Source organism: Mastomys coucha, unplaced genomic scaffold, assembly GCF_008632895.1.
Source record: "Mastomys coucha isolate ucsf_1 unplaced genomic scaffold, UCSF_Mcou_1 pScaffold22, whole genome shotgun sequence".
Taxonomy (NCBI): domain Eukaryota; kingdom Metazoa; phylum Chordata; class Mammalia; order Rodentia; family Muridae; genus Mastomys; species Mastomys coucha.
The window spans coordinates 208,981,668-208,994,217 of record NW_022196905.1 but is presented as its reverse complement, the minus strand read 5'-3'; the positions used below and the strand labels follow the sequence as shown (position 1 = coordinate 208,994,217).

General features: G+C 52.1%; 2 protein-coding genes and 1 non-coding gene across 7 annotated transcripts in view; 2 read left to right on the top strand and 1 right to left on the bottom strand.

The window, feature by feature from the left end:
- Positions 1-3,006, top strand: part of Rfxank (regulatory factor X associated ankyrin containing protein) — a 9,126-nt gene extending 6,120 nt beyond the window's left edge. For 2 of the 4 annotated variants that reach the window (XM_031340076.1, XM_031340075.1), the window contains exons 4-10: positions 186-266; positions 821-886; positions 1,062-1,162; positions 1,283-1,408; positions 1,777-1,843; positions 2,152-2,232; positions 2,804-3,006. In XM_031340076.1, coding sequence (XP_031195936.1) covers positions 186-266; positions 821-886; positions 1,062-1,162; positions 1,283-1,408; positions 1,777-1,843; positions 2,152-2,232; positions 2,804-2,874 — 593 coding nt within the window. In that variant the 3' untranslated portion in view covers positions 2,875-3,006. The remainder of the gene's footprint in view (positions 1-185; positions 267-820; positions 887-1,061; positions 1,163-1,282; positions 1,409-1,776; positions 1,844-2,151; positions 2,233-2,803) is intronic. The other 2 variants (XM_031340078.1, XM_031340077.1) reach the window with 2 other exon arrangements.
- On the bottom strand, positions 1,809-4,849 carry Nr2c2ap (nuclear receptor 2C2 associated protein). Of its 2 annotated transcripts, XM_031340080.1 has the most exons (5): positions 4,571-4,849; positions 4,095-4,185; positions 3,784-3,889; positions 3,643-3,710; positions 1,809-3,182 (listed from the first exon to the last, which is right to left on the bottom strand). In XM_031340080.1, the coding sequence occupies exons 1-5, from the start codon at positions 4,606-4,608 to the stop codon at positions 3,063-3,065; spliced, it is 423 nt and encodes a 140-aa protein (XP_031195940.1). In that variant the 5' UTR covers positions 4,609-4,849; the 3' UTR covers positions 1,809-3,062. The 2 variants fall into 2 exon arrangements, with proteins under 2 accessions (XP_031195940.1, XP_031195939.1); XM_031340079.1 differs by having other exon boundaries at positions 1,809-3,710; positions 4,571-4,823.
- A 7,257-nt stretch (positions 4,850-12,106) lies between these two features.
- On the top strand, positions 12,107-12,232 carry LOC116071842. The gene has a single exon (XR_004111197.1). It is a non-coding gene; the product is annotated as a small nucleolar RNA SNORA17 (small nucleolar RNA).
- Positions 12,233-12,550: the final 318 nt, after the last annotated feature.

Genomic DNA, 12,550 nt, shown 5'->3' with positions numbered 1-12,550 from the left:
CGAGACAGGGCTTCTCTGTGTATCCCTGGCTGGCCTGGAACTCGGAAATCCACCTGCCTCTGCCTCCCAAGTGCTGGGATTAAAGGCGTGTGCCACCATTGCCTGGCAAGGGGTGGTCTTCTTAAGCTTGGAGCTTGCAGCATCTGTCTGGACCCCCTTGGGACAAGCCCTTCCTCTCCCTGCAGGAAGTTTCTTGAAGCACTCCACAACCCTCACAAACCGGCAACGTGGGAATGAGGTCTCAGCTCTGCCAGCCACCCTGGACTGTAAGTAGAACCAAGTCAGGGTGGGGCTAGAGGATTCCTTATAAGCTCCGTGGTGCTCCATGGCCCTGCACTTGGGGCGGGAGGTCAGAAGTTCAAGGTCATCCCTAGCTACTTACAGAATAGGAGGTCGGCCTAGATTATATGAGATCCTATTACAAAAAAAAAGGAAAGAATGAAAAGACCACAAGGGATTGGGGAGTGTGTAGCTCAGTGGGTAGAGTGCTTATGGCTCAGTAGCTAAAGTACTTGTAGCTCAGTTGTCACAGTGCTTGTAGCTCAGTTGGTAGATTGCTTAGCTAGCATGCACAAAGTCCTGAGTTCTATCTCAGTCTCCTCATAAACTGAGAATAGTAGCACATACCTGTCATCCCCGCACTCATGAGGATCAGCAGTTCCATGTCATCCTTGGCTACACATAGCAAACATGTAGCAAGTTGCAGGCCAGCCTGGGCTACATGAGATCCTATCTCAAAAACAAAAAGAGGATGAGCAGGGTAAACCGAGGCCTGAAGAAGGATGGAGTGGGTGAGCACTGCCTGTCTCTGTCCCCCCAGCCCTATCAATCCACCAGCTTGCAGCCCAAGGGGAGCTGAGCCAACTGAAGGATCAGCTGCGGAAGGGTGCGTGTCCTGCGTGCACATGCCTGTCTGGTAGAACTTATGCGTGAGAGCGGCTTGTGTGTGCATGTATGATTTGTGTAATGTTCCCCCTCCTGTGACCCCTGAACTCATCTCACTCCGCTCATGAGAGCTGGCAATCTTGCCATCCCTGTCCCGTATTCCTCCCGCTTGTCAGGTGACAACCTGATCAACAAACCAGATGAACGTGGTTTCACCCCCCTCATATGGGCCTCAGCCTTTGGAGAAATTGAGACCGTTCGCTTCCTGCTAGACTGGGTACGTCCATCCTGGGGACGGACGCATGGACAGGCCGAAGCTGCTGCCTTGGGGAGAGGGGTTGCCCTACTGGGAACCCTGGGGTTTCGGGGTCCCATCACTATCCTTTCTGTCTCTCAGGGTGCTGATCCCCACATCCTAGCCAAGGAGCGGGAGAGCGCCCTGTCGCTTGCCAGTATGGGTGGTTACACAGACATCGTGAGGTTGTTGTTAGACCGTGACGTGGACATTAACATCTATGACTGGGTGAGGCACTGCCACCCTTACCTGTTGTAGCCTCCTGGCTTCCATTCCTGCCCGAACATGGATGGGGACCCTGCAAGGTGCCAAGCCTGCCCTGGTTCTGGGAACACAAGACAACTGTCCTCACACCTGACAGCAGTTCCCAGTGCAGGGGAAATAAGATACGCATAAAGAGAGAGTGGAGCTATAATGGCCAGCTCACAGGCAGCCAAGGAAAGTCAGGGAGGGCTTCCTGGAAGAATGGGCACCTAAGAGACACAGAACAGAAAGATAGCCCAAGTGGTAGGCAGGAAGTAGGTTGAATTGGCAGCCAGAGGGCAGGGACAGGGCACTGAGACTTACCTTGGTTTCCACATGATCTTCTCCCACAGAATGGGGGCACACCACTGCTCTACGCTGTGCGTGGGAACCATGTGAAGTGCGTGGAGGCCTTACTGGGTGAGTGGGAGCCCATGGGCCCTGCAGGAATCATGGGCTCCAAGCATAGACCACGAAGAGGCAGAGTAGTATGAGGGTGTTTGTGTTGGATCCTGTCAGCCACGATGAGCCTCCTACCCTCCATGCCTCAGATACTCTAAACCCTGTTTTTGGATAAGGGCTACTGAGTCTGACCACTGTCCTGTGTCAATGCACAAAGGGCAGACCTGTCGTTGTTACTGGGGGTGGGGAGAGAAGGGTCCCTCCAGACATCAGTCCCCAAGCCCTGCCGGGGGCTCCTGCCTTTGAGTGCTTATTCCTCTTCACAGCCCGGGGTGCTGACCTCACCACAGAGGCCGACTCTGGCTACACCCCAATGGACCTCGCAGTGGCCCTGGGATACCGAAAAGGTGGGCTTGGGATACAATGGCGGGCTGAGGGGCTGTGGGTGGGGTGGCTGCAGAGAGGGGCACACAGGGTGTTCCCCATGGGTGCCAGATCCTGGTAGGAAACATGGCCCTTAGCACCCAGGCGGCAGCAGGGACACCAGTGTATGACTGTAAGCTGCCCCCAGGAGACACAAGCCCAGCCCCCGCCCCAGGGTGGGTGTGGTCTTAGTCATCACCTCCATCCACATCCCAGACTTCTGTTTCTCTTGCTATAACAGAGTTACCATAGATAGGGTGATTTTTTTTTTCGTCTTGAAGTTTTATTTGGATTCATGGTTCTGGAGGCAGGGAGAGCTACAATGTGGAGAGTGGGTGGGATGCAGTGCGTGGAGGGGGACAGACAGACCTCGCCTTAAAGCGACAGACAAACCTCGCCTTAAAGCGACCTATTCTCAAGGTAGACAGGCAGCCCGGCCCTGCAAGAGCAGAAAAGCACTTGGCTGGAGCCTCCTTTCTGCGTCTGAGGCTAAGCATCTTCAGTCCCCTCTTCCAGTGCACACCAGCTCACACTTCCTCCCACCTCCTCCCACAGTGCAACAGGTGATGGAGAGCCACATCCTCAAACTGTTCCAGAGTACCCTGGGGCCTGCGGACCCTGAGTGAAGACAGCCTCTTGGGAACCCAGGCACTCGGAGACAAACCAGTCAGCCCACAACTGGCTTGAAAGGCAGCTCCTGGACAGTGGTGGGAAGGGCCCTCCGCAATGGGAACCAATAAATCCGTGCAGAACTTGAAGGCCTTCTGGGTGCCTCCCAGGGGGGCTTCCTGGAGGAAGTAACCGCCGACTCTTCTCACCCTGCCTTCTCACCCAGCACCCGCAGGTGGTAGATGACTACACGGCCAAAAAAGTCGGTGGTGTCCTCAAAAGTCAACTTCAGCCGGTCCACCTCCATGGTGGGGATGGAGAAGGTGTGACCTCTTGCAGTCAAGGAAATGGTGGCTTTATCTCTGACCCATCCGACCCCACCTTCCCAGTCCAGAGACCACCCAATGGGCTAGTGACTGCAGGCTCTTGATGCCTCTCAAACCCAGCAAGAAACCAACAGCACCTTCTTTCTTTATTTCTTTTTTTTAAAATACGGGATCGCAGATAGCCCAGGCTTGCCTCAAACTGTGTAGTTGAGGATGACCTTGAAGTCCTGATTTTCCTGTTTCCACCTCCAGGGCACTAAAGCACTGAGCTATAGTTCCTACTCAAGTGTAGGCGGCCAAAGCCTTTATTCTTTTGAGACAGGGTCTGGTCATGTGTCCAGGCTGGCCTGGCATTCTAGATCCTTCTGCCCTGGCCTCCCCAGTGCCTGTTCCACCATACCCAATGATCCAAAGCTTGTAGAAAACCAGGTCCCTCCCACCACAGGACAGGCAGGATATCTGAAGGGCATTGGTGTCCTCAGGATAGAGATCTACGATCTTGCTGAGGGCCTCCCCACCCTGTGAACCTGCAGTGGAGAAATGGGGGCTAAGAATCCCGGGAAGCCCGTTGACACCCCACCTCTCACGGCCTTCCAGTACCTTCCAGGCAGCTGTGGCGACTGGAGAAGCCACCCTGGAACTGCACCTGCAGCTGCGTGATCTGAACACGCTGGGGAAACTCGAGTGACACCCACTGGGAGGGGCCCTGGAAGCAGATGGATAAACTGAGGCACTTGGTAACCACGAGGTCAGGGCCCTCTGACGGTCTGCACACCTTTCAATTGTCACGGCCAACACTGGAAGGGTATGAAAGCACGCTGTGCTTTCTAGGTCTCCCCAAAGTTCTCAAGGCACCCTGCAACCCTACATCTGCTTCCCAATTGGAATGGAGGGGTGTAGAGGCGCCTCACCTGGTCAGAGTTCCAGCACGTCTCTTCATCCTGGTCAAAAAGATGTTTCTTTCCAAACTGCCGACTGTTGCGATTAAGCACAGAACTGACCCTGCAGGACAGGACCAGGGCCTCAACATTACCAACTTTCACCAAGGAGCATCCTTGCTGTGAGCCACACACCAGGCCCCACCCCCAAGGATTCTGCCACCAGCAGCCAGGAACTTGACCACCAGACCACACCCCCAGCCAGGAACACCAACACCAGGTCTCGCTCCCAGCCAGGGCACAGGAGCACCTGGCAACACCCCAGTCAGAGGACACGACCATCAGTCCGTGTCCCAAACCGAGGGACTCTACCACCTGGCTCCGCCCTCAGCCTGCTCCAGGCTCCAGATCCTGGCCCCCAGGTAGTTGCCATCTGGGCCTCGCCTCCACAGCTCAGCTCCCAGTTCCTCCGCCCCCGCGCCCAGATCTACACTCCCCCCGAGTCTCACCTGCTCACGGTCTCGGGACAAACCAAAGACTGGGTCATCTCGGTTCTACAATGCCTCGCGGAGCGCGAGTTCGAAGTCCGGCGCTGCCACTCCCAACTTGACCCAGCGGTCAGCTCCCTTATCCCCGGTCACCCCTAGGTGACAAGGCGAGCGACCTGGGAACCAAGGGGGGGGGGGGGAGACAAAAGCAGCTTCCTTAACCAGCCGAGCCCCAGCGCCACAGCAGATCTGTGAACCCGGAACCGCGTGCGTGTAGCGCACGCGCAGTGCAGCACAGACGCCGTCCGGTTCGCGGAGCCGGGGCGGGATTTATGGAACCGCCCCTCTGCCTCTTAAAGGGCCTACGCACTGGTTCTGGTTTCTGGTTCTGTTGAGCTGGAGGGGAAATGCCGACTACACACCTCGTGGTTACTAAATGTTCTCACAGCCTTCCTGTGATCATGTGTGTCTGCAGAAGGCCTCGTTCGCCTTGGATGCAGCGTGGGAGCCCTGCACCCCATTCCCTTCCTAAGAGGCCAGAATAAACGTTGAAGAAGCCGTGCTACTGAGAGCATCAGTCACCCCCGGCCCGTGCGTCCTGCTCGGACCCCAAATCCAGCTAATCCTGCAGGGCTTACATTTCATGCTAACATGGACAATTTAGCAGACCTGCCTAATATATTTTTTGAGGCAGGGTCTTGTGTAGATTTGTCTACCCGGAACTTGCAGTGTAAGTCATGGCCACCTAGACTCCCAGAGATCCTCCTGCCTCTGCCTCCTGAGCCCTGGGATTAAAGGCATGCACCTTCACACCCAGTATTGGGATTAAAATATATTTTTTAATTAAGACCACTTTATTTAATGTGTAATGAGTGTTTTGCTTGAGTGTTTGTATACCATGCATATGTGGTACGTGTCTAAACAGAAGAGAACATGGGATCTCCTGTACCACTTCCAGCGAGGCCACTGGGAACTGGCTGTAAGTCCTCTGCGAGAACAGGAAGTGCTCTCAAACACCAGACCCTAACTTTTTTTTTTAATTACTTATACGTGGAAGTCAGATCATAACGTGTAGGAATTGGTTTTCTCCTTTCACCACGTGAGTCCTGGGGATTGCCACTGAGTAGTCAGGGTCGGCTACTTTGCCCGACTCCTCCCTCAGCTAAGGAGCTCAGTGATAAAAGGCTGCCCAGAAAGTACAAGGCACTGGATCCCATCACCAGCATCGAAGGAAGGATAAATCCTTCATTCTCTCAGCAAATGCCATCCTAGCATGATATGGAAGCCTTGTTCAAAGAATGGTGTGAGATGGATTTCATAGGATGAAGAGGAGTATGTCCCAACGGGAGCAAACAAAACCAGACATAGACACCCCAAACGTCATGGGTTCAGGGATGAGCCACAGGAACAAAGGGACTGAGGAAATGGAGTCTTTCTGAAGGAAGGGCTTTCTGGGAGAGAAAGAGTTCCAGGCCAGGGACTAGCAAAAGCATAGAATCAGGTGACCGACTACAGATTTGAATAGAGCTGGGGAACCACTTCCCTGGCCTGCAGCCGCTTTGGGACAAGGGTGGAACCCCAGCCTGCTCTCTGGATGAAGGCTCCCAAGATAGGGCAGCCTCTGGGCTGAATGACCTCTGATCATTCCTCTTTCTGTGAGGGCCAAAAGGGCTCCCTAGTATCCTTCTGGTGTCACCCAAACCCACCCAGGAAGCAGGCCTGGCAGTGTAACTGGGTCACAGGAGGGATACCCTGCCAGCCCATAAATGCAAGGACTTCCTGCCAGGCCTTCAGTTATGGGTCCAGCCATCCAGATCCAGCTTAGCTGTTTTCCAAGGGCATGCATGCGTCATTAAAAGTTTGGCTATGTGTTCTCAGACAAACCTTTGACCTCTGAGCTCAGCTTCCTGCCTGTGAAAAGTAGGCTCTTTGGGTTGACGCCCAGTAACAATGACACTTGAGACACTGGGGCTCATAGACAAGTCTGTCTCTAGGCACAGACTCATCATTACCCTGCCAGTGGCTGGCTGTGTCACCTCTATGGCACTCAACACAAAAAGGTGGCCGCGGTGCCTGAAGAGGCTGCATAGAATCCCAGCCGCCATCCTTCCTGTATTGCTGCTGGCCCTGGCATGAGGCTGCCTGGCCCCCTGGGACACGGCCAGCTCCCTACCCTCTTCCCGCCTCCTCACCCCACTGGCGCCTGGGCATGAAAGAGCCTCCTGTTTCACCAGGGAATTAGTAGCTCCGAGTTCCCAGTGAGGCAGCCAACGCGGTGCATTCATCCCCCTGAGTCAGGGAGCCTGAGAGCCGCCTCCTTCCCACCCCTCTCCAAGCCCTGAGGCAAGGAGGGTGTCATGGAGAACTGGATCCATCCCACCCCCAACGCCGTCCCTTGAGTTCTTGACTGTTTGTCTTTCTCCAATTTTTTTTTTTTGCTCTTTGTTTTTTGGTTTTTTGGGGGGTTTCTTTTTTCTTTTTTCTTTCTTTCTTTCTTTCTTTTTTTGGTTTTTGTTTTCAAGACAAGATCTCTCTGAAGCCCTGGCTGTCCTGTAGATCCCTATGTGGCTGGTCTCAAACTCACAGGGAGCCACCTGTGTCTGCCTTCCAAGTGTTGGGATTAAAGTCATACACCACTATGCTTGGCTTTTCTATTTATTTATGAATTTGTTTATTTAATGAGACAGGGTTTTCTGTATCCCAGGACGGGATACTCAAATTTACTACGCCATCAAGAAAATAGTCTTAAACTCTCAATCCTCCTCAGGTGGTTGGTGGCACTGTGTATGACTAGCCACATATGACCTTGGCTATACTCCTGTACAATTAGAGGGACACTGCCCCTGAGACCTGGCTGTCCAGGAGCTTCCAGCCACCCATGTGACCTCTGAGCCACTCAGCTCTCTCTCACCTCATCTCCTGATGGTAATCTAAGGGTGCCGATAGTGACAGACAGGGACTTCCAGGCTGGAGGTGGGGACCCTCTGGATCCCAGAGTGGGCCTATAAATAGCTCTTTGAGCCTTGCAGATTCCCAGGCAAGGTTCTCTCACCCCAGGCCGTAGCACCAGCAGGTCTGGGCCCTGGGCCAGTCTCTCTTTTCAGTCTTGGCACCAGCCCAGGAATGGGGTTGGTGAGGAGCCCGAGGGTCAGCATGGCTCTGGGACCACAGAGCAAGCTTGTGAAACTCCAAGCAGGGCATCCCATCTCCCCGAGCCTCAGTTTCCCCAGCAAACTCCAAAAGGAACAACAAGATGGTAACCTGCTGGGTGTGGAGAAGTATGCCTTATCCCAACAGTCAGGGGATTTAGATAGGAGAATCACAAAATCAAGCTCATCCTCAGCTACTTAAGAAGCTGTGGGCTAGCCTGGGTGGATACCTGACCTCAAAAAAATACAAAAAAAAAAAATGGTAAAGGCACTTGTGCACGCGCATTGGCTTAAATTTTTTTAATAAGGGTTCTTAAGCCGGGTAGTGTTGGCACACGCCTTTAATCCCAGCACTTGGGAGGCAGAGGCCAATTTGTGAGGGTCAGGACAGCCAGGGCTACACAGAGAAACCCTATCTCAAAAAAAAAAAAAAAAGGGTTCTTAAATACTTTAACCTCCCTTCTCACCTACCATCCATCAAAGGTGGTAGAAAAGAAAGGTTATTAGGACACTAGGGAAGTGGGCCTGTCTAGAAACAGTCCTTTGGAGCAAATCCAATCTGCTTGTCAGGATATACACCACCAGTCCAGCTCAGTAGAGTCGGGATAGCCAACACGAATCAGCAGAGGTGGCAGAGACAACCAGGCCTTGGCCACTTTGGTATGAGTCAGCAGGAGTTACCAGGACCAGCAGGGACTTGAGGAGGAGTTCTCTGCTGTGCCTTTCTCAGCGAAGTGAAGACAATGAGGCGTTGCAAAGCTAGCTGTAAAAGCCCGTCCTTTGGGTCCTTTGGGTCCACACACCACGTGTTCTCCCACAGCTCTTGCCTCACCTTGGGAGTCAGTCTGTCTCAGCTGATACCACTCTGCCAATCAGCCCTAGTCCAAGCCACTAGAATATCACCACAAGTTTGTGGGTATGTTTCTTTCTATGAAGTCATGACAAATGATGATCATTAAGGAATAGCAAGGTGTACTATACCATCCAGCATCATCCACATCTGTTGTGTCCTTCTTGACATCACGTGTCTTTTTTTTTTGTTTTGTTTTTCAAGACAGGGTTTCTCTGTGTATCCCTGGTTGTCCTGGAACTCATTCTGTAGACCAGGCTGGCCTCGAACTCAGAAATCTGCCTGCCTCTGCCTCCCAAGTGCTGGGACTAAAGGCGTGCGCCACCGCCCAGCCTCCTCCTTGCAGCTGTTTGTCTGGACATTATCTGAATCTAGCCTGGAAATTACTGTAGAGTCCAGGCTGTCCTAAAGTTATGACAGTTCTCCTCTGCCAGCCTCTTAAACACTGGGTGACACTTAAAAGCTGTCACCCGCTGGGCGGTGGTGGCGTATGCCTTTAGTCCCAGCACTTGGGAGGCAGAGGCAGGTGGATTTCTGAGTTCGAGGCCAGCCTGGTCTACAAAGTGAGCTCCAGGACAGCCAGGGCTATACAGAGAAACCCTGTCTCAAAAAATAAAAAAAAATAAAAAATAAAAAATGAGAAAAAATAAAAAAAAAAAAGAAAGCTGTCACCCACCCCAGTATGTTGATAATGTTCAGAGGATATATAATTTGCTCTATGGGGTGGGGCAGCACATTGAAAGGGGAGTGAGGAGAGAGGGGATGGCTCATTTTGATTTGATTGTCAACTTGACATGCTCTAGACTCATGGAGAAAATGTTTCCCTAAGAAAACAAACATTTGGGAATATCTAGATTAGTTAATCAGGTGGGAAGACACACCCTGAATGTGGGCTGTACCATCCATGGGCTCAGAACCGGGACTGAACAAAGATTGCTGAGCCCAGCATTTATCTGCCTTCCACATTGCAGATACCCCTCATGCCTGTGTGTGCCTCCTGCCATGATGGACTGCATCCTAGAACTTGTGAGCCACAGTAAACCCTTCTTCCCCACGTGGGCTTTGCAGGTATTTTGTCCCAGCAACCAGAGAAGAAATGAGTGCATTGTGGGAGTGTGCTCAGTGTGGGATAGTGCAGCGTGGGTGTGTACAGTGTGGGTGTGTGCAGTGTGGGTGTGTACAGTGTGGGTGTGTGTGCAGTGTGGAAGTGTGCAGTGTGGGAGTGTGCTCAGCGTGGGATAGTGCAGTGTGGGAATTGTGCAGTGTGGGTGTGTGCAGTGTGGGAGTGTGTGCATCATGGGATGGTGCATTGTGGGATGGTGCATTGTGGGAGTGTGCAGTGTGGGTGTGTGCCGTGTGGATGTGTGTGCATCGTGGGTTGGTGCATCATGGGAATTGTGCAGTGTGGGTATGTACAGTGTGGGAGTGTGAATTGTGGGAGTGTGTGCAGCATGGGGTGGTACATCGTGGGAATTCTGCAGTGTGGGCCTGTACTCATGGGAGTGTGGGGTGTGTACAGCATGGGGGTGCACCACATGGGAGTGTGCAATGGGTACTCCTGGGCTAAGCAACCTTCATTCTGTCCTGGTTCTGAGCCCATGGATCCCAGGGCATGCAAAGAACATGCTTCACCCCAGGGCCACAATCATCCATAGGCAATATTGTTGTCTATTGGAAGGGGTGCACAGGTGCCACGGTGTGAATTCAGAGGTCAGAAGAAAGAGCGAACCAAACCAAGGCTAAAGGGTTGGGACCAGGGCTTTGTGGGAGGAGTAGTGCTGACCTAGCATGCTCAAAGCTCCAGCTTCCATCTCAGCATCACATATAACAGGCATGGTGAAGTATGCATTTGCAATCCTAGCATTTGGGAGAGCCGGAGGATCAGGAGTTCAAAGTCATCCTTGGATACATTGGGAATTAGAGGCCAGCCAGGGCTACATAGCAAGTTTGAGACCAGGCTAAGATTTATGAGACCCTTTCCTCCTCCTCCTCCTCCTCCTCCTCCTCCTCCTTCTCCTCTTCTTCTTTCTCTTCTTCTTCCTCTTCCTTCTCTTCCTCCTTCTCCTCTTCCTCCTCCTCCTCCTCTTCTTCCTCTTCCTCCTCCTCCTCTTCCTCCCCCTCCTCTTCTTTTCCCTGATTTGTTTTTTAAAGGAGGTGGCAGGCGCTGAGACCCAGCTAGACAGGTCAGAGCACTTGCTGCTCTTGTAGAGAACTCAAGTCTGGTTCCCAGCATCCTTGTATAGCTGCTCAAAACTGCCTGTTACCTCAGCTTCAGGGGACCTGACTCCTTCTGATCCCTGTGGGTATTTACTCACAGAGACACACAGTCCTACACCCAAAGAGAAGAAAATCCTATGAACAACCACAAAACCAATGAAACAATAATAAGTCTGGGTGTGGTGGAACACATCAGAATCAAAGACAGGAAGATCATCTGAGGTTTAAATCCAGCCTAGGCTGCATAATAGCCAGTCCGTACTGGCCAGGTTATGTATTGAGCCCTTGTCTCAAAGTAAGCTAACAACAGACAAACAAGCAAACCCAGCAGTCAGTAGGTCAGTGGCCCCACAGCGAGGCGGACTTAAGAATGGTTCTATTATTTTAAGATCACCGTCTCTCCTCCTTCTAACCCTTTCACTCCTTGAGAGAAAGCAACTCCCCCACAGCCCGGCTTTGTTTCCTGTCTTTGTGGGTTGGACAGTTCTAGACATTTTCTGTCTTGGGACCATATGTGATATGGCCGCTTATGCCTGTCTGTTCCTTTTTTTAATTTTATTTATTTATTATATGTATACAATGTATCTGTCTTCAGACTCTCCAGAAGAGGAAGTCAGATCTCTCATTATGGATGGTTATGAACCACCATGTGGTTGCTGGGATTTGAACTCAGGACCTTTGGAAGAGCAGTCGGTGCTCTCAACCACTGAGCCATCTCTCCAGCCCTGCCTGTCTGTTCCTGACAACTCAACATCAGGGTTTCCAGGTTTATCCCTGTTGTGTTGTACATAGGATTTTTCATGGCTAAATAATATGTTACCACAGAACTCTAGATTTGTTTTGTTTCAGAGAGACAGTTTTGTAGTCCAGGCTGAACCTGAACTCATAATCCCCTGCCTCAGCCTACAGAATGCTGATTCTACCTTCAAGTGCCATCTTGTCAGGATAAGATCTAAAGCCTACGGGGAAGGGCACATAGTCTCGTGTGTACAGGTGGCGGTGGAGGTCAGAGGTCAACATACAGTGTTTCTCTCCAACTGGTTTGTTTATCCATCCATTTGTTTTGAAGACAAGTTCATCATCTTGGCCAACTGGCCAGCAAGACACAGGACTCTGGGCCTCTGGGCCAGGCAGTAGTGGCACATACCTTTAATCCCAGTACTCAGTACTGGGTACCTTTAATCCCAGAGGCAGAGGCAGAGGATCTCTAAGTAGTTCTGGGTCAGCCTGGTCTACAGAGAAAATTCTAACACAGCCAGGACGCATGGAGAAATCCCTCCTCAAAAACAAAACAAAACAAAAAGCAAAACAAACAAACAATAATAAAATGACACAGGCTCCCCATCCCTAAGAGGTGTGCAGATGTGGCTGCTGTGTCACATGTGTGTCAGTAGGTGGCAGAGAAGAGAGGATGCTCAGTGTTCTGTTCTGACCTGTGACCATCTGAATGATCAGTAGCCCACCAGTCCCTGAAAAAAGTGAGCCTGAGACGACCACCAGTCCAGCACCATGGACGCAGACAGGGAGTGAGCCTGAGACAACCACAAGCCCAGCACCATGGGCCCAGACAGGGAGCCAGTCTGAGACGACCACAAGCCCAGCACCATGGGCCCAGACAGGAAGCCAGTCTGAGATGACCACAAGCCTAGCACCATGGGCCCAGACAGGGAGCCAGCCTGAGATGACCACAAGCCTAGCACCATGGGCCCAGACAAGAAGCCAGTCTGAGACGACCACAAGCCTAGCACCATGGGCCCAGACAGGGAGCCAGTCTGAGATGACTAC

Excerpts from the sequence above, each read along its gene's own strand:
- Nr2c2ap (XM_031340079.1), bottom strand. The coding sequence starts at position 4,608 with ATGACCCAGTCTTTGGTTTGTCCCGAGACCGTGAGCAG. Across the intron at positions 4,186-4,570 it reads TGTCCCGAGACCGTGAGCAG|GGTCAGTTCTGTGCTTAATC; the intron begins GTGAGACTCGGG and ends CCTGTCCTGCAG. Across the intron at positions 3,890-4,094 it reads CGTGCTGGAACTCTGACCAG|GGCCCCTCCCAGTGGGTGTC; the intron begins GTGAGGCGCCTC and ends ATCTGCTTCCAG.